This window comes from Bacillus rossius, chromosome 8 (genome assembly GCF_032445375.1).
Source record: "Bacillus rossius redtenbacheri isolate Brsri chromosome 8, Brsri_v3, whole genome shotgun sequence".
NCBI classification, from domain to species: domain Eukaryota; kingdom Metazoa; phylum Arthropoda; class Insecta; order Phasmatodea; family Bacillidae; genus Bacillus; species Bacillus rossius.
This window is the reverse complement of record NC_086336.1, coordinates 66,402,524-66,424,332: the sequence shown is the minus strand read 5'-3', so window position 1 is coordinate 66,424,332 and position 21,809 is coordinate 66,402,524. Positions and strand designations below refer to the sequence as shown.

The following is a 21,809-nucleotide window of genomic DNA, read 5'->3' as shown; positions in this document are numbered from 1 at the left end:
CCGTTATATTGATTTGTTATTTTCTTCTAAATTCGTATTTTTAAAAATTTGTCGAAGGTGGCTTTTCTACCGTTTTTCAAGCAAAGTCGTTTCTCCGACATCAGTCTACTGACAGTCCTTCCCGAGAGTGACAGGCGGATGTTTTCGCGCCGGGCTGTAGACGCGGAGCCCTCATCCGCCAGTAACGGAAAACGCGCCGCAGCTTGCGCCCGAAGGGCACGCGCCAACTGCCCCCCCCCCCCTCTAACCCCCCTGGTGATCCTGCAGGAGTGGATCTGCATCGCCGCCCCTTCAACCCCCATCCCTTCCCCTTGGACCGCCCCTCCGGCAGTCCCCCGGCAGGACGCGGCCGTTAGTCCCGGCTCGAGGCATGACGTGACATGGCGGGCTACAGCAACCACGGCTACTCAGCGCCCGGCAGTCCGCAGTGGCGCGCGTCCAGTCGCCGGCGGCTGGAGTGGCCGCCCCCGGGACACCACGAGTCCCCCCCGAGGGACTGGCGCTGGTCCCCGGACCCCCGCCGGCGCAACGAGCCGCCTGCCCGCACGCCCACCAGGTCAGCGCTCTCGGCGGTGTTAGCATTTCCCTTGCTGCCGTGTGGATGGTTGCGATGCCTGCCTGAAGTGTGAGGTCAGGGGATGGGAAGGTGGAAAACACTCGAACATCAGGCGATTCACGTCAAATTTCGATTTTAAATTTATTTCAGTTTTTTTTTCTCGCAGTATTCTGTAATCTGCTTTCTGAAAGAAAAAAAACCGTTTGGAAATCATATTTCTTGCAAATTTTCAGGTGAAATGGTTTTAAAGTGTGCTTGCAAAATAATGTGATGATGAAAATAATGTACAGTATGGGAGAACGACTTATTTGTCTGTAAAACTTAAATGGCGGACGTAGCTGTCACACTGTTGAGGCTATAAACTCTAACAAGTAGTTTGTGTGCTCCAGTTTCAATGTATTATGGCCTACGTGTTTATTTTTTATTCAGTTACTAGTGCATTTCAGTTTAAAAACGTGTATTTGTTTGAGTACTGTTAAACAAACACAATGGCCTTATTTACATCAGCTGATTTCAACAAATATGTTGGAAAATCGTACGCCAATTTGGAAGTCATGCGTAGAAGTCTATATCCGTCGTGGAGTGATATGCGTGTGCTTGTGCGCACCTCTGACTCTACCTAATAAAGTGTGACGTCACTAGAGATATTTTACCATAGTAGAGTATAGAGAAATATACGTTAAAAATTAATGGCAGTTTGAATTCCATTTGGATCCATTGAATTGCATTAAAGTAAATTAGAAGAGACATTTGATACTTATAATTAGTTTGATTGCCTCATTTATGACTAAAAAGGTTTTTATCGGTGGTTTTTTTTTCTGACTCCCCCGACCTAGGTTTCAAATGGACGAAAGCTACGAGAGCATTTAAGTTTGTCCATTTTTTTTTTAATATAGCCAGAAATGGGTTTTTATTTTTTTATATTTTTAGTGAAACACATTCACGACAGAAGTCTGGCTAAAATGCAGTTAAACATTTGTATCAATTGTTTGCCGCGATTGTGACGAGTACCTACCACTCTTGACGACAACACGCGTGATAAAATCATTTATAAACAAAACAACTACCTGTAATAACAAAATACTGTGCGTCAAAATAATAAAGTGGTTGTTATAGATACGAAAAAAAAATATTTATATGTATATATTATTTCGATGGTTGGTTTAACCCCATCCCGGAAAAAAAATCCTTTCAAATATCAAGGTTAGAAAATTAATAATCTGTCTCCTTGCGATATAAATAAATTTTATGTTTATTAATCATTTCAAAAATTCAGTCTTTCCTTGTGCAGTTTTAATTGCAAATCTGCCACCTCGCTTCCCTGAACTCAGCTAACACACTCTATACTTCTTTGCCTGCAGCTTGTTATCCCTATTTAAACAAATGGTAATTTCCTAGAGAAGGTTCTCTGTTAAGAACATGTAACTCAGAAAAGGGTTTTTTTTTTTTTTTTTTTTTTAATGAAACACTTGTACTGGAGAATGCCGTTATGTATTTTTGATGTCGCTAACCTAACCTAAACAACCATTCATACAATTTACAGTATTTTTAATGCATCTTACATAACATAACCAATCTTTCACAAATGTTTACATTTTTTGAAGACAATCGTCTTCAATTTAATTAGACACTGTACTATAGATTTGTACGTTACAATCGATACATATTGTAGGAACTAATAATAATAACTTAAACATTGTTTTAATTTCATATCTGAAGCGCATATAAATTAAATTATAAACGATAACATTTTTAAAACACATAATTTTTTGTTTAATAGTTTACCAAATTTTTACTGCAAGTTCAATTTTAATTTTTATTAGAAAAATTTATTATATAAATAAATATTTACAAACACCATAATAACTGAGTAAAAGTTGTTATCAAACTTTTTTTTAGAAAATTTTGAAGAGATAATTTATTTGAACTGTTTTCATTGATTTATGAAATAATTTTACACATAAATTTAAAACATTAAGGATATTTAGTATAATATTTAATATTATTTAAGTATTCACAATGAGGCAGTGAAATTATAACAAAAATAAAGTAGAAGGCAAACTGTTTTTAACCAGAAATAAATATTTTTGGATTAGAATTAACATATCTCTACACCATTATATAATTTTACGTACTGCGAAATCTTAGCATTTCAGGCTTTCAAAAATACAGGTTACATAAAATAACTACTACTTCGCTGGCCAGCTTTAGTAGTTGTTTCTACTACTTAGTTATCGCTGTATCAGTAAAAATATAAGTACTAAACAATTCATTTTCATTTAATAGTAATTATTGTTTAAATGCTGAACTAATTTGTAGCCTCATATGAGATGTTTATGCATTAGAGGATTAAATTTTACAGAAGTAGCTATTCTTTCACATATATAACGTGGACCATTATCCATAACAATTTAACACTGTTTCAGTTATAGCATTTTATTGTACCTCAAGAAAATAAATATAATTTTAGAATGTTCTTTAATAATTATTCTTACTTATTACAAATACACCTCGAAACCCGAACGAGTCAAGTTTGGCATAATGTCTATAACTGTGTCGTGCAAAATTTCCTAGGATATGCGCGTAACAAAAGAAGCACTTTATTGCACTGAGTTTAACTATCTTTAACTTTATTCCATAAAGTAAGATATAAAAAATATATAAATTGCATGTTTATTTATTTGATAAGTTTCCATTACAAATAAATTGCAGAGTTGTACCAAGCTACAATAACTTAATTACTTCACTAATTTATCTCTTTTTTAGCGGAGCTACATTACTAACATAAATAAAAGAAATTATACAGAAAATAACAAAAAAAAATCTATTAGTTACCTTACCCAAGTAGCTCATATTCTCAAGATCGCTTACCAATTGCTGAAACACAGCTCTTGCCAACTTGTTTCCGTCACGTGTACAAGGGAATTGTAGATGGGAGAAACATAGGTCGTAGATATTAGTTCCGTCTGTTGGTGGTAATGAGATAATAGATTATATATCAGACCGGGGGAATGGGGATGTCCATTCATCACCCGCCACAGAGGAATCAGAGTCAGGCAATAAGACGTGGTGCCTTGTGTCCAGGAGCGGCAGACCGCTGCAGAGGCGGGTATCCTCGGTGGAGTTGGGCGCCAGGCAGTGTTACCAGAGAGAGACGACGCCCAGGAAGGACCCAGCACCACTCGTGCTGCACGCCACACCGACCATGCGGCCCCAGGCACCAGCCCCATCGCCCAGTCGCAGCCTCAAGGCGTCCTGGATCACCCTGCCAGAGCCACACCAGGACCCGCCCACGGCGACCCTGTTCGTGTCGGGGCTGCTTCTGGTGCTGTGCGGACTGGTCACGTGCGTGGCGGGCTTCTGCTTCCTGGCCTGGGTCAGTGCATAGAGCACACGTCTGGTAGAGTAGCTGCGGGCCCAGCTAGCCTGGGGCAGTGCATAGAGCACACGTCTGGTAGAGTAGCTGCGGGCCCAGCTAGCCTGGGGCAGTGCATAGAGCACACGTCTGGTAGAGTAGCTGCGGGCCCAGCTAGCCTGGGGCAGTGCATAGAGTACACGTCTGGTAGAGTAGCTGCGGGCCCAGCTAGCCTGGGGCAGTGCATAGAGCACACGTCTGGTAGAGTAGCTGCGGGCCCAGCTAGCCTGGGGCAGTGCATAGAGTACACGTCTGGTAGAGTAGCTGCGGGCCCAGCTAGCCTGGGTCAGTGCATAGAGTCCACGTCTGGTAGAGTAGCTGCGTGCCCAGCTCGCCAGGGTCAAAGCATAGAGTACACGTCTGGTAGAGTAGCTGCGGGCCCAGCTAGCATGGGTCAGTGCATAGAGCACACGACTGGTAGAGTAGCTGCGGGCCCAGCTAGCCTGGGTCAGTGCATAGAGTACACGTCTGGTAGAGTAGCTGCGGGCCCAGCTCGCCGGGGGCAGTGCATAGAGCACACGTCTGGTAGAGTAGCTACGGGCCCAGCTAGCCTGGGTCAGTGCATAGAGTACACGTCTGGTAGAGTAGCTGCGTGCCCAGCTCGCCTGGGACAGTGCATAGAGCTCACGTCTGGTAGAGTAGCTGCGGGCCCAGCTAGCCTGAGTCAGTGCATAGAGCACACGTCTGGTAGAGTAGCTGTGTGCCCAGCTCGCCAGGGGCAGTGCATAGAGCACACGTCTGGTAGAGTAACTGCGTGCCCAGATCGCCAGGGGCAGTACATAGAGCACACGTCTGGTAGAGTAGCTGCGTGCCCAGCTCGCCTGGGTCAGTGCATAGAGTACACGTCTGGTAGAGTAGATGCGTGCCCAGCTCGTTTGGGACAGTGCATAGAGCACACGTCTGGTAGAGTAGCTGCGTGCCCAGCTCGCCTGGGTCAGTGCATAGAGTACACGTCTGGTAGAGTAGCTGCGTGCCCAGCTCGCCAGGGGCAGTGCATAGAGTACATGTCTGGTAGAGTAGCTGCGTGCCCAGCTCGCCAGGGGCAGTGCATAGAGTACACGTCTGGTAGATAAGCTGCGTGCCCAGCTCGCCAGGGGCAGTGCATAGAGTACACGTCTGGTAGAGTAGCTGCGTGCCCAGCTCGCCTGGGTCAGTGCATAGAGTACACGTCTGGTAGAGTAGCTGCGGGCCCAGCTCGCCAGGGGCAGTGCATAGAGTACACGTATGGTAGAGTAGCTGCGTGCCCAGCTCGCCAGGGGCAGTGCATAGAGTACACGTCTGGTAGATAAGCTGCGTGCCCAGCTCGCCAGGGGCAGTGCATAGAGTACACGTCTGGTAGATAAGCTGCGTGCCCAGCTCGCCAGGGGCAGTGCATAGAGTACACGTCTGGTAGAGTAGCTGCGTGCCCAGCTCGCCAGGGGCAGTGCATAGAGCACACGTCTGGTAGAGTAGCTGCGTGCCCAGCTCGCCAGGGGCAGTGCATAGAGTACACGTCTGGTAAATAAGCTGCGTGCCCAGCTCGCCAGGGTAAGTGCATGTTGTAGTCAGCAGAGTGATGTGAGGGAACACGTGTTGCAGGAAGGGCGCCGCTACTTCCTCGACATAGCGCTGGTGTCGGGGTTCTGTGCCTTCCTGCTGGGCGCCGCGGGACTGCGCGCGCGCGCCTGGCTGTGGTTCCCCAACAGGAATTACGTGTCAGGTACCTGTCTCTCTCTTCAGCCCCGCAGCGGCGACCCTGTGTCTGTCCGACTGCTCGCCTCGGGCTCTGACGTCGACCTGGTGTTTATATTGTGTAGCTTATAGTAATAACCAACGAAACGTGCCTTGTGACACGAACACACTTTTACCTATTTTAAAAATGCATTTCACTAAAGTATTCCTATTTTTAGTAGGTACTGCTTTATGGTTGAAATTAATTTTTCTCATATGGACCCCGAAAGCTTTATAAATCTATAAAAATCTATCATTCCCACAAAGAATTTGAAAGCAAACAGTGGGGGAAATGGTTCTATTCCTGCTTCCCATACTTAAATGAAATTTTGCATACACTCTTGGTGTGTACTGATTGCTGGCTCTACTCACCCCCGATTTCCATTGCTCGTCTCTTTCAACTTTTATCAATTGGACAGTTGCTTTTCGCCATAACCTAGGGGTCTTATAAGACAATTAAAAATGTAAAAGTAACAAATTAACTTTGGTACAACACTAAACCAATCTTCCCTGAAGGACAGCAACCTTCTCACCACCAGTTCATTTAATCTGAGAAATTTCCGGGTCTTTGGAACGGTTTAACGCTCTTCTATATATATATATATATATATATATATATATATATATACATACATACATACATACATACATACATACACACATACATACCCCACCATATTGAATATTTTAAATATTGCTTCACTTTGCAGTACAGATGTATTATTTGATGTTGTGCTTCAACAAACTAGGCTACCGGAATTATGAAATAATCATTTTGGGCTAGTGTAACTATTAGGCTACGTCAACTTAAGGGGCCCGCCTACATGCAGTGCAAAGTGAGCTGCAGAGGTTTAACAATTAGTTGTTTTTATCGAAACTATTTGACATGCGATTACCGATTTCGGATATAAAAGAGATTAAGGTACCGGGCATGATCCTAAAGTTGTTTAAGATGTCTCAGACATATAGTCGATTAGTAAATGCATGCTGAATAAGCCTAATTAGCGTATTTTCAGAGGCACGCCAAGCTCACAGTTTTCATTACTATTGCGTAAAACCACTTTTGGATCGTGCACCAATCCTTTCTCTTTCGCTGCGTATATAATTTGCACTAGGTCACAACGGAAAATTTTGAGAAAAACCGTGATTTCTACGACGTGTGCTGCGCGAATGTTCTTCCCGGTATGTGGCGCCGCCACGGCCGCTTGACCTTGGATGACGAGGCAGGATGAAGGGGGGTCTCCGCGCTGCCTTTCTTCCTGTCCTCTTTCAGTTGTGCTTCGCTTGCCCGGTCTGAATACTCACCCCGGCTAGGGCGGGCCTGTGGACACCAGACCGGGCTGAGTACACGCGTATTCCACAGTTAGTTGTGTTGAGGCCGAACGACATTAGAATTCAGCGTGACTGCAGGCGGGGTCATAAGGCAAGGTTACGACAAAATGCACCTCGGAAGAAGAACAAAACCATTAAAGGAAGTAAACGCCAAATCGTTGGGCATAAGTAATATTTCATTATACAAGTGATATATTCAAATCGATTTTATATGGCTTTGTTAGTTACGTATTTATTAATTTTATTTTATATGTGGCCATTAATATTTTTAATGGTATAAATTTATATGCAATCAACACTTTTAACCAAAATATGCATTTAACCATTTTAAAAACGCCAAGTTGAAATAAAGAATTTCACGTAACATTTAAAAAAGTATTTTTTTTTAACTTCAATTGTGAATGAACGTAAGAATAAGAAGAGCCTTTTTTTTTGGAGGGGGGGGGGGGGGTTCTTATTTGGTAAGCAGAATTTGGTGCCCAAAGCAATTAGCTTCAAACTGTTCGGTGTGTGCAAACATGCATAAATATTGCAGTATTTCAGACAGTGTAAGTTTAATTTGGACATAGAAGCTTGTCATTATAGTCACAATTAAAACAAATAGTATTTTGCCGGCTGTCCATGGCTGACTGTGATAGTTTGTAGTGGGAACACCTCTACACATTTGAAAATTTTTATACAGAAAACAAGAATTAAGTCATAAATAGCATTTGTTGCATGTCATTAATGGCCGTACGATTAGTACACACTTCTATGTTTTTTTCCGGTGATTCAAACCATAAACGTCGGAGTCTAGCAACATACGTGCGGTTCTGGAAGTTGGAAGTGTATGCGTTCGGAGACGTACACGTGTCAATCTCGCTAAGCTCAGACTCACAGTTGACAAACGGAACTCCGTGAGAGCGGTTCAAAAAAAGTATCATATTGCATTATCGCCGCTGCTAATTGTAAAACCTTGACGAATTCCACAGGTTACTAAGAGACGTGTAATGTGTAGCCACCGCTAAAATAAGAAAAAAACGACGCTGTGTTTATACTAATATCTCGTGTCACTTAAACCTCTCTGTGCGCTGGCGTGTTACGCATTGCGGAAAAAAGTTATCGTCTGTGCACATACCGTTCCACTCGTCTCACGTCACATTCTCATCAAGCACCCGAGCCCGGCAGTCGGACTGCATGCCTGACATTATAGCCCGCAGAATAAAACCATTTGGATATAAATGTTCAATTTTAGTTTCTTTTGCTTACGAAGAGGCGACGCCGGACGTTTCGGCATCTAGGACCTTATTCACAATGCGCAGTCCGCAGTTTGACAACTTGCAACCGGCAGGCGGCAGTCGGAGATAAACTGTTCCACAGACAGCAGTCCAGCAGTCGCCAGTCGAGCAGTGGGATATCATCTAACTTCATTTCGGACTGCCAGACCGTCCCGGAGCAATGGCATACAAGAGATCCCACGCGGAATGACTGAAGAGTTTTAACATCAGCCGTCGTGTTTAAAATCTGCATGGATGCAACTGACAAAGTATTTTATAAAATTGACAAAGCTATATTCTGGCTGCAGGCACGGCGGCTCAAACAGAATGGATAAGTTGTTTCTGGTTGAGGCAAACGAATGGTGTTTAACCATTCAAAAACATGGCATATGAACATCCGAGGCCAAACATCCTGATGCCATTAAGACCAGGTGACATCAGGATGAAAGAAGAAAAGTTAGTGCTCCTGGAATACCCTCACGGGTTCAGTCCTAGGAGGTGGAGGTGGTGAGGCTAGGCCGGGCTTCGGCCCGAAACAACTTGCCAGACCGCCAGCTGCCAAAATATTTTCACCTATCAGAAAATCTTTCGCGATGATGTGGTTTAATCAAATACTCCCTTGGTCATGTTATGTAATTTTGACTGGCGACTCCGAACTGCTGACTATGAACTACGTGTTGCCTACCGATGCTACGCTAACTGCAATCCTAAATTTTGCTTTGGAATTATACAAAAAAACATTTACCACCTAAAACCCTGCAATGAAAATATTTAGCAAATATCTCAAATTTTAAAATTGATTTTTTTATGTTACCTTCTTTAATATCGATATTAATGATAATACCAATATTAAAGCTTTAATAAAACCGGCCCGTTGTCGTATATCAGGTTTTTTCTATTTACGATATTCATGAACACTGTCGTTTTTACATGTTTTATGTATAACGTATTCTATATAACTAATATTAAACAATCGAAGGATTATCAGCATTTGTTGTGAAACTTTCCTATAATGTAATAATAACACGTGTAGGGCCTATTGACGAAACAATCGTTCGTTAAATTTTTGTAATACGTATATATGTAAATTTGAGGCAACATTCCTTTTAAACTTGCTGTGCTTATTCAAAGGAAACGTGCAATTAAAAATAATGCATCACTAGAAATGAAATTATTTTAGGAATGTGTATCTGATGAAAGACGATCCAAGGATGAATCTTTCGCACATACTGTATGCTGATGTAGAATGTAACGCCGACCCTATTTGTTTCATGGTACGGAAAACTTAAAATTTTGTAATGAAAATTTTTGAACTGTAAATGGACCTTTCTTTTCCATCTACAACGACGCGTCTTCACAAAAAAAAAAAAATATTTTTGTCAAAAATATTTAGTTAATATTTTTTCCTTAAAATATTCTCATCAATACTAATATTATAAATGCGAAAGTAACTCTGTCTGTCTGTCTGTCTGTCTGTTTGTTTGTTACCTTTTCCCGGCTGAACGGCTGAACGGATCGTAATGAAATTTGGCAAGGAGATAGATTATATCCTGGGGATGGACATAGGCTATATTTTGTCTAAAAAAAAAAAAAAATAATTAAACGTGTTAAAAAAATATATCTTAATTTTATGTAATGTGTGTCATAGATATACAAACTGTTAGTGTCATTCCTCTATGCCTGCCGTGCAATAGCTTTCAAGCCATTACGTTACGTTTTTCTATTGTAAGGAACTAAGTAGAGAGTAAGAAAAAAATAAAGATCTTGACAGTTTGTAGTGTCACCATATTTGTTTCAATTTTCAATACCGTTTTTGTATATTACAATTTAAATTGCAGAAAAAAATCATGTTTCATAAACACACAAATAGTGAGTGTGTGTCATTTCTCTATGTCCACGAGGTCTTGCCGCGTCAATTTTCTCCTTCGGGCGAACCCGTCCGCTTAGTTAAATAAACAGCTTTTATCGTTGAATGATTTCATGATTTATTTCATGAAAATCTGCTCTCATAAAAAAGTAAGTTTTATAGTCATTAAATATGTATCTCTTTCTCTCTCTCTCTCTCTCTCTCTCTCTCTCTCTCTCTCTCTCTCCCTCTCTCTCTGAAGATCAATCTATGAATCGTTACACATTTATTTCCTTTATTTTTTTTATTTTGATTTGATACAATATGATTTCACTAAAAATCTATTTCTACCCCTTCCTATTTTCATTTCCACATTACGAAGTTTCACTTCTTCCGCGCGGAGGGACTCCACGCAATATTTTTGCATGCAATTAAAAACTATTTTTTAATGATGCCAAAGAAGTATAACTTCTCATGCGCGTACCTAAGTACACGCACCCATTTATTAAATTTAATTTCTTCTATATTTTTTCTCCCTACCTAGGGCACTCATAATTCTTTTAAATTTCACGTGTATGTTTTCAATGTCATTCGAGTTGTACAATTTTTTTTTGTCAAATTGGTCATTATTTATACTTTGTTTTATTTTGGAAACATACGTATTTTAGGTATTATGACAAATAAAAAAAATTAATTACACTAATATTCTTAGGTTTTTATTCTGTGGATAGGTTGAAGTTTAATATTAAGTAGGTATATAAATTCGTAAACTTATAAATTTCTTCGAAATTTATTCATAGGTTGGTAGGGCCTACTAATATTTATATTTGTATAGTTTGAAGTTTAATATTATGTATGTACGTAAATTCTTAAACATAGAGTTATTTATTAATTTATTTAGAAAATTATTAATAGGTAGGTAATAAGTTTTTCTATTTGTCAATATTGTTATTATGGTAGATAGTAGTACAGTAAATGCCTACATTCCTATATTCCTTTATATCTCTTTCGTTTTGGAGTGTTCCCGAGCCATTCGGGGTCCTCAACATCACCCCCCCCCCCCCCCCCAGGTGGTTAAAGCCCCAAAATTTCGAAAGTTTAAATTTTTTAAAAAATCTTTTTCTTTTAGATTTTAAGTGTTTTCGAGTCATTCAGGGTCCTCGAACACCCCGCCCCCCCCTCTAGGAAAAAGCCCCAAAATTTCGATAATTTTAGGAATTTCAAATATCTATTCTTTCGAGATGGAGTGCTTCGAAACATTCGAGGTCTTGAACCTCCACCCCCCCCCCCCCCTCTCCCTTCCACAAAAGTGAAAGCCACAAAATTTCGAAAAATTGGAGGAAATTGTATTAAAATTAAGTCATTACGAACTAAAGTGTCCGGGGCATGGTGGAACTTTTACCCAAAGTCGACTTCCCACCCAATTTTGAGGGAGGGGGGGGGGATGCAAAACCCCAAAATTTCGAAATATTTCTTAAATTTAAGAATACTTTTTTACTATTTGGAGTGTTTCCAAGCCATTCGGGGTCCTCAAACTACCCTCCCCCCACAAGGAGTCAAAGACCCAATAATTAAAAAATTTCGGAAAATTTCCAAAAGCCTATTCTCTTTCGATTTGGAGTGTTTACGAGCCATTCGTGGTCCTCAACAACACACCCACCCCCCTCAGGGGTCAAAACCCCAAAATTTAAAAAAATTCAAATATCATTCTCTTTCGATTTTTATTGTTTCTCAGCCATTCAGGGTCCTCAAAATCACCACTCCCCCTCTGGGGACAAAGCCCCAAAATTTCGAAAATTGCAGGAATTTCAAATATCATTTCTTTCGAGATGGAGTGTTCCAAACCATTCGAGGTCCTGAACATCCACTTTCCGCAAAAGTGAAAGCCCTAAAATTTCGAAATATAAGAATATATATAATTGGATGTTGGCATGTATGACGTCGATAAACTCTTACACCGTTTGACCGATCGCCATGAAATTTGGCACATCGAAGTGTTTTTATCATGAAGAAGGTTTTTATGCTATCCATTTTTTTTGTAACTCGCCGCTAGATGGCGCTGTAGCGCATCAACTTCTAAACCTTTCAACCGATCGCCATGGGTAAACAGAAAATCATAGGTCACAGATACACAAACAGTAATTATGTATCATTTCTTAATGTCCAACACACTGGACATATCGCTATTCATTTTGCTGTAACCCGCGGACAATATATCACCCGGTGTTCAGCCCGGGCAAAGCCGGGTACTGCAGCTAGTAAATATATAACCCTTATAATATCGTCGAATTGCATTCTTATTTCCATTATTTTTTTCACTTATTGTGACATAGTAGGCTATTCAAAAAATATGACGAAGTTGCATACAAATATATCGGGGCTCCTTGCGCTGCCTAATGTTTCAAAATGCTCTCGCTGAAAATAATATAATGACTTCATCTAACTTAAGAGCATTTATTCAACTTCTAAAAATCGTAAAAATCGTACTTTATTCATAAGAAAATAAACATTAATGTTTATATTTAAAAAAATGTATTTCACTGGGTGCTTCATTCTGTATATTATTTTTGTTTTTATCTTCTGCCAGCCATTTTACAAAACAGATAATGCGCGTTAGATATTTTGACCTTGAGTGCTTTGCCCTGTGTCGTGCATCTCTGCGCCCGGCGAGCCGAGCCAGTCGCTCGGGGAGAGTGTTTATTAGGCTAACGCTATGTCACGTAAGTTAATACTGTGAAATGTTTTGTAATTTAGATTCTGAATTATTATTTTATTGTTTCCAAGTAAATCTGTCTATATGCCGAGTTTGATGTGCTCTTAATAATTAGGTACAGGCTGAGAATCTCGAACTATGCTATCTTACACCTCTGTCGTGAGGCACCTCTATCAAGAAGTGTGTGACTGAGTGGTATGTTTTGTGATCGAGTTGTAATTTTTGATGTTTAACATCTTGGCTCTCTGTATAAATGGATTGTCCGCAAACGAAATTGCTTTACATATTGTTACAGTAAAAAACTATGCCTGTAAGTACCATGAAGAAATTCAGTCAGTGTATGTTGGAGGATTGCGTAAGCAAGTAACTTTGCATACAGCAATATTGAACTACTTTAATTCTGAATAGGAAAAGCTTAAGTAAGTTTTAATATGACAGTGACACACAAGTTCCTTTCCTTTTGATTCGGGCTAAAGCATACGAAATAATTACAATTTATCTAGCGTAACCACATATTATATTTGTCGTTGTAGCAGTTAGAACCATACAGAAATGGGACCTGTAGAGTGTCAAATATGTAGTAAACAACAAAACAATACTGCCACATACATTATGAAACATAAATTTGGGCAAAGCATGAATCATAAAAATGAGATATGCCATGACTGATTTCCTACTGTTTATGATGTAAATTAGAGGTGTAGTAAATCTAAGTGAGTGATACTTTGGTCTAAATTTGGTAGATTTAAATTTAATTTGAACTTATTGTACTGTAAGGTCCCTTGTTTAAAATCACTGGTTTTTAACCAACTCCACAGTTGTACAATACATGTGAAAAAAAAATTAACAATAAGAAATCTAGTTTTATATGCACACACACTTTATATGTATATATGTAAATGCATACACATATTTACATATCAAATGTATATATATACATTTATGATTGCGACCACTACGATGCCCATTCCCTTAGCAGTTTCCATAAAAATTTTCTGTTAGCGCGCCTGCTCCCGTGTGGGTAGCATTTCAGCAACCTTTCAAGGGGTTTGTAACTGGGAATAAAGGTTTTCATACCGAAAATATTAGCTAAAACCGTACTAGAACGTGTTCGATTTTTTCTGCTTTACCCACGAGCCAATGTTGCCAAGATGATTGACCCGCGTGTAAGAACATAAACCTGTATATATTAACTTATGCAAACATTAGGAAACGTATTAGTTTCCCAAATTAAATTTTATGGTATTGGAGTATTCTGAAATATATTTGGTAAACTAAAATAGTTACAGCATTGCTCTACTGATAATACATAATCTCCTACAAAAGTTCCCATTGACTTTGTTGTGCGTCTATAAAGCGCGCTATTTTTCAACTTAGGTAATGGAATATAATTTTTTTTCGATAAAATATTACTGATTCAAAAAATATGCTTACAGCAAATACCTACTAAAACATTTTATTTGTTTATCCTATTGTTATAATAACATTAAATTTATAGCTTAGTCATTTGGTTTGATTGTTTAATACAAGTAGTTTTAACAAATAATTAATTATCTAAATTTATTAGGAAATTATTCTCCATATATTATTACTGAATAAACTTAGCAAATCATAGAAACCCCACACCTGTTAGTCGAAACGAAAATGCGATGGTTTTCCTTCACTTCAGATTTCAGTTTACTATGCGAACTACTACATTAAACTGAGCGTGTTTATTTGTCTCACTTGTTAACGAAAATTGTTAATTACAATTTCTTTTAAGTAGTAGAATAAGTTAGTAACCAATCAGTATGTACGTACGTATAAAATATGTGAATCGGGACCATTTGGAATTAGTACAATACAAATAGCACATTTAATATTGTGAATTAGTTGAATGAGCTGTCTTATTTATGTTATCTTATGAATATATAATAAATAAACTACATTTGAGCAAACTTCATTAATTTTACAATTGCTCGGTTTTTTTTAATACCGCACAAATTTGTTTTATTTTTTGCAAGTGAAGTCAGGAAGATTAAATACCAAGTTCATCCACCAGGTTACATTATTTTTAAATACACCGTGAGATTTTTTATATATTTTCAGTAATTGGTTGAATGGACAATAACATGTCTATCCTAGCCCAAAAAGCATGATTTGTCGGCAAATGCGTTGTTAGGTTTTCTGTTAGTATTCTAGGTATCGTGTGAATGGAGTAACTAATTATTTCTTCTCTTCTGCTAGATAAACTTTTGCTCATTTTTATCCCCATGGGTATAATTGAAGGTATAGCATAAATTTGGCAGCTGTGTAATGGGCTTAATTTAAATGAAGAATATGCGGTCCTAACCTTCACAAACAATAACTGGAGGATTAAATTCTGAAGTGTAAGAAGTTGAAACGCCAACGTACGAAACATATGTTCCAGATTAGGTTATCAACTAAATTTAAAAAAAAAAATGCTTTCTTCAAAGTCATTTAAAAACCAATTCCAAAAATTCTTTTTCATCAGAAATTATGTTTACCTTTTTTACTTGCACATACTCCCCTTTAGAACAAGGTTTTTTTTAAACCGATATAAGTTAAATCTACGCTAAAGTTTAATGACAGGAAAATGTATTAAACTGGGCATGTTTATTGGTTCAAGCAGAGCTAGAAAATTTTATCATTCAGTTACCAGTAATTTAATAGGTCTGTACTTTTAGGTAATATTATATCGATCTTAAAAATTGCAAGACTTGTGTTTCTATAATAAGCAGATAGAGCATTATAATTTGGGAAACTGTTGGCGTAATATAGGCTTATACTGTGCGTCTTGTACGGGATAGCCTAGCGTGTGGATTATTCAGGACACAAATATGCATTGCTGTGGACAGGGAAGCGAGCGGTCGCCAGCTACACGTTCCTTATCACCACGGCCTGCTATCATTCTCTCATTCTCTGCGTCTGTCTTTTCCCCTCCTCCCGCGTTGCGTTCAAGGTCGCGTCAAGGAAGAAGGGAAGAGGAAGGTGGCCGGAGCTGTGTCCCCCCCACTCCCCAGCTGCCCTCCTCCCTGCTCAGTGTTTCTCCGACTCGCCACCCTGCTTGGAGGAAAAACTACAACTCTTGAGCCCGAGCGATGAAAAAATCGGCCACGAGGCGGGCCCCTTAAGCCGCCTACGTGAAGTAATTAGGCTGATGAAAAAACAAAAGCTTGAAAATTTATAGCACGTGTTTTCAAATTAAAGTACGCAGTTGTGTACTTTACTTGCTACCTTGTGTACGAATTCGGACGGGTTCATGTCTGGCCTCTTCAAACAGAATTAGCCAGCTGATCAGGACGTTAACATAATTTTTTTAAACAATTTAATTCGATAATAGCTATTTTTAAAACACCATTAGTATCACCCCTTCGTTTCGTAGTTACGATTATATGCATGTGCATGCATTTATTTCATCTTCCTTATAAACTTATTTAATTTTTCATTCAGTTCTAAATACAAGTCAAATATAAAATGGAAATAATTTTACGAGTCTTTAAATTACTTAAATGTTTTATCAAACATACCCCACAAAACATTTTTTTTATTGAGTTTCTTTAAGTCTAAATACAAAGTTTCGTTTACCTGCAAACTTCACTTCCAGTTGGAACTGCCCTTGTGATGAGTCTAGCTGATGCGCAGCTGATGTGCAGGTGCGGATAAGGCATTTGATTGGTTCCCGTGACCCGTGACGTCAGGTGATGGCACAGTCTGACCGGAGTGTCTGACTTAGTCCAGTCATTTAAGCTTAAATTAGGTAAGAATCTCGGAATTCAAGATACCCAGCTGTAAGTCAGTAAATACTTGTATATTGACACCCTAAAAGTTGTCTCAAAATCTACATATGGTAGGGTGTACGCAACTATTAAATTTCAAGGTCAAAGGTCACAAAAATCTGTTTTTTGCGCTTTTTTTTTTGTAAATATCTCATTTCCTATGGGTTTTTTGCTATTTGTATTTATTACCAATATTGTAGAATACAAAATTCTCTACAAATTTTGTTTAAAAAAATATTTTTCATACGGTGAACCGATTTCGAGATAGAGGGCGGAGAGCGCGCGGTCACAGCATGACTTCAGGTCAACCGGTGCCTCCGGTCGAAAACGCGCCATATATAGTTGGTGAACTATTGATAAATCAATCTATTATAAATATTTGTCAATTTTTATTAACTATTATATTATATTTTATCATTTTCTTCATGCATTAAATCTATATCTTTTCAATAATACTGATAACCGTTTCCTAAAATTAAAAAATAATTAAGGGAAAAACTTAAATCATAATATAATTATATTCCCATATACACTAATGACATTTTAAATAGAAAATAATTAAGTTCATTTTCTTTCAAATCTGTAAATTTTAAAATCCTTCCACTACGTCAAACGTGTATATTATCAAGTTAAAACTTGGTTAGGCTATGATTTGGAACCCCAGGAATGGGGTTGGGCTATGCGAAACGATTTTCTGGAGCCTATCATGACAATTTTACCACCTGCTCCAGAAGATTTGCTAAATACAATTTTCTGCAACTGCAAAAGTGGTTGTGGTTCGCGATGCGGATGCAGGAAAGCGGGCTTGCAATGCTTTTTAGCTTGTGGCCAATGTAATGGGCAAGCTTGTCTCAATGCTCTACCATATAAGAGCGACATTAACGAAGATGGAACCTTTGACCCCGACATCATGGAAGAACTTGAGACAAATGTCGTTGAAGACGATAATGAAGACCAGTTTGAAATTTACCAGCAGCCGGAAGACGACGATGAAGAGGAAGAAGATGATTAAAATTATAAATTGTAGTTTTTGTACCCTTTATTCCATTTTTTACTTTTAATAAAAATAAATGGTTTGAATGATATTTTTTAATAAAAAGATTAATTCATAATTTATTTATTTTTTTCATCATGTAAGAAAATATTAATATTAATTAGGTTAAAATTCAAATATAATTCCTATATTTTCTTTAACAATTCTGCAATTCCATGGGCAGGTAAGTGTTGTTAAATAAATTAATACTGAATAAAAAGTGGATAGGTTAGGAAAAAAATGATAAAATATAATATAGTTAATAAAAATTGACAAATATTTATAATAGATTGATTTATCGATAGTTCACCAACTATATATGGCGCGTTTTCGACCGGAGGCACCGGTTGACCTGAAGTCATGCTGTGACCGCGCGCTCTCCGCCCTCGATCTCGAAAACGGTTCACCGTATGAAAAATTTTTTTAAACAAAATTTGTAGAGAATTTTGTATTCTACAATATTGGTAATAAATACAAATAGCAAAAAACCCATAGGAAATGAGATATTTACAAAAAAAAGCGCAAAAAACCGATTTTTGTGACCTTTGACCTTGAAATTTAATAGTTGCGTACACCCTACCATATGTAGGTTTTGAGACAACTTTTAGGGTGTCAATATACAAGTATTTAGAGACTTACAGCTGGGTATCTCGAATTCCGAGGTGAACTTACTATAATGACTGGACTAACTTGAGTCAGCATCCGACGTCATGAACAATATTCGCCAATGAGAAGCATGAGGAGTAGGTAAAACCGAAATGTAAAACCACGTGAAAAGAATTTACAAAAAAACTTTTGAATTGTATGTTTATATAATTTCGTCTTTAGCGCCATTTTTTTTGAATGGGTTTTCCGTTTAGTTGATTTCAAAGGACCAACGAAGCACCCGAAAAGTAAATAAAATAGTAAATATCTGTAGGTATGAAAATAACAGGTTTGGTCCAAGTAGGTATATTTTACAAACACTTAGTTCAATTTAAAAAGTATCAAAGTTCCTTTAATATACTTACTTTTACATAAATTTCTGTTTTGATTAAAACTCTCGAGGAAAGCCGAGATCAAATATTTACAGCAATCTACTGTGCTGCATTATATGATAGACTAGCGACCCACCCCGGCTTCGCACGGGTGCAATGCAATACACCCGTAATACCTCAACTATACATTTTACTTACTATTCGTTCGACTAAAAACAAATGATAATCAACAAATATCAACAACAAAAGAAACCTATTCTATTTTGTTCTTTTTTGAACTTAAATACCTTACCTTAAACTACGATTTTCGATAATTAAATAAAAAATTATTTTACTTACTATTCGTTCTACTAAAAACAAAAGATAATCAACAATAATTATCAACAACATGATCTATCTCGTATGGTTCAGCCAGCGTTTGCAATGTAAGCGCAAAAAAAAATGTGTTTATTTACATCACATTAGAAACCTCTAAAATTATCAGTGTTTCTCTACTATATTATGCATGTATTATACATATAAACATTCCTCTTGAATCATTCTATTTATTTAAAAAAACCGCATCAAATTCCGTTGCGTAGTTGAAAAGATGTAAGCATACCTAGGGACAGACAGAGAGCGAGAAGCGACTTTGTTTTATACCAGAAACAAGGTGCGAGTGGTAAGGTGGTAGAGGGATGCGTGTTGCGGCAGGCTACATCCTGCTGGCCATCTTCAGTGTGCTGACGGCTGCGGGCCTCGTGACCTTGCTGGTGTACAAGCCTCGGCCAGGCACGCCGCTAGCCGACATGGTGGGTGGAGCCATCTGTGGAGTGTCGGGACTGTCTCTGCTGCTGGCCGGCCTGGGCGTCATGGCGTCGCAGTGCTGCAAGTACCCGCCGCCGGACAACAGAGTGCAGCACTGCGCCGAGGGCTTCGTCATCTGACGGCGCGCGCAAACTACTGCACTGCCAGCGTCCAGTCACTACAACCCTTCCGTTTCCTTCGCTCCGCGCGAACAATAGAAGCCGAGTGCTTTGCTGCGGTGGTAGCCATGTTTGTTTCAAGTACATACAAGAATATCAAGGGTTCGATTATTACTTTGGCTTTTATTTTATTGTATATGTAATTTCTGCGCATACTATGATCTCGAAGCATTTTTTTTTTTTTAACTAAACTAATATAATATCATTGGTTGCCATTTGTTACTTTCCCGGTCATTGTGGAAGTAGTATACGTGATACTGTAAAGTTCCGGGAGATCCATCTCTGTTTACGTGAGCTGTTGTAAAACGGGCCCTATGCATTTCCTACTCGCCCAATGGTGCGACACTCATTTTATCGCTAACTGAAGCCTTATTAAAAAAATAAACCGAAATATACAATGTTGTACAGAAGTCCAGTTTTAATTTTTAAATAAGTTTGAAGTCAATGCAAATGTTATTCAATCTTAGATGATAAAATATATTTTGGTTTTTCTTATGATCACTTTTCAACTTGGAAACCTTTACACCAAAGTCGTATAGTTATTTTGATATAATAAATGCTAATTATTTATACAAACTATTTGAAATATTAAATGCATTTAAAAGTAAGTTAATGAGTGAAATTATATCGGTACGTACCAGCCCAATGTACCATGTACGTACCATGCTTTTATTATTTTCGTTTATTAAAATTTAATTTTGTGAACTATTTGTTTTAAATCAGTTTATTTTCTGTATTTGTTTGTATTTTAGTTCCTACTTAAGTGTAGCCTATTTTCTAATGTTCTTTAGTTTCAATAAAAGTAAAATCTAGCACTACAGGCCTCAGCCAATTGAATGAATATTTTCATGAATGTAAATAATGTAAATTTTAAGGGTAAATTATACAACCGCAATTACAAAGTAGGATTGTAGTTGGCTATGTGTAGGAAGTTGCTCAAAAATGTTTAGTCGTCAACTAATTATGGCTATGCTATCGTGCATTGGAGGTAAATGTGGTCATTGTTAATTGTAGAAAGCACTGACAGTAAAATGTCTGTGTTATTGCAATGGTTGTTTCAAATGTTGCTCTATCTAAATTTTTAAGTTACCTAATTCAACTGACGCCAAAATTTTATCTTAGATTTAATACTGTTTGTAGGGCCTACCTATTAGTTTTAATACTGATGTGTATAAAGTATAATTGTGAAAAACAGTATGGAAGTAAACATTTCACTTTAAATATGTTTTAAAATTGTTGCTAGTCAAAAGTGAATCCAACTGTGTAGGATATATTGTTTTAACAATTTTAAAAGTTTGAGTTTTTAACAATGACTGAGGTTCACTTCCTCGAAGTTAAAACATGATAGCAGCTTATAATTAAAAATAAGTAAACACACTGGTAGCTTCTACTTAGGTATGAAGTTTATTTGAAATCACGTTGGTGTGTTGACGTGTTGCTGAAGCGTGCCTCGTAGTTTGAGACTTGCAAATTTAATTGTACCTTATGTAGGTACCATTGTTCCACTTTTGCTGTATGAGGGAATAGAATATTGTCCAGATTCGTAGTCTGTAAGTGAGGCTTTCCTTGTCATCTTAGCTGCGGTGTCATCGCTGTTGATTGGCTGCTGTCTTGAGGACAAGTCTCGCGAGAGGATTATTGTTGCAGCTTGCGTGACAAACTGTGCTCCTTTGTTTGAAGTGTAGCATGTATGACATTTCCCTGCCTCTTAGCATTGTGCATACTGAGTTTCTTGTTAAGCATATACATATCCACCTTGTTCATCTTGCACAACTTAGACCTAAGTTTTTATGGAATTAAATTTTGAAGTTTCTTTGTTTTTAGTTTAAGAAAAAAGTAAGTTGTTTGTTTACCAACTATTAATTATTGAGCCAATCAATTCTAGCCTGCTAATATGAGAACTATTTTAAGACATTGTACCTATTAATGTTAAGTTGAATACTCGCTGTACAGTTTTTTGTTTTGCGCAAATTCAAATTTCATATAAATTGTGAGTTGAACAGTTGTAAATATAATTGTAAATTTCACTGAAACAATTAAATTTAGGTATTTTAAGTGCCTTAATTGTAAATTTTGTAAAATGGAAAATAAATAAAATTTTTACGTGAATGTAAAATCATTACAGTACCTATTAAGACAGAAAACAAAATAATTATCATAAACTTACTAAGATTCATTTTATTCATACATGGTGCTTATTTCTTGGGGGTGGCGGAAGATGTCTAGA

At 38.0% G+C, this 21,809-nt stretch overlaps 1 protein-coding gene across 1 annotated transcript; it reads left to right on the top strand.

The window, feature by feature from the left end:
• The first annotated feature begins 347 nt into the window (after positions 1-347).
• LOC134535146 (uncharacterized) lies at positions 348-21,701 on the top strand. The gene is made up of 4 exons (XM_063374103.1): positions 348-556; positions 3,641-3,932; positions 5,550-5,670; positions 19,311-21,701. Exons 1-4 carry the CDS (start codon positions 381-383, stop codon positions 19,541-19,543), a joined length of 822 nt encoding a protein of 273 aa, XP_063230173.1. The 5' UTR covers positions 348-380; the 3' UTR covers positions 19,544-21,701.
• Positions 21,702-21,809: the final 108 nt, after the last annotated feature.

What these genes read in the sequence shown, in the direction of transcription:
- LOC134535146 (XM_063374103.1), top strand. Translation starts at nt 381, where the DNA reads ATGGCGGGCTACAGCAACCACGGCTACTCAGCGCCCGGCAGTCCGCAG. An exon ending in CCTGCCCGCACGCCCACCAG is followed by an intron (nt 557 to 3,640) that starts GTCAGCGCTCTC and finishes CCTTGTGTCCAG; the next exon opens with GAGCGGCAGACCGCTGCAGA. An exon ending in GCTTCTGCTTCCTGGCCTGG is followed by an intron (nt 3,933 to 5,549) that starts GTCAGTGCATAG and finishes CACGTGTTGCAG; the next exon opens with GAAGGGCGCCGCTACTTCCT.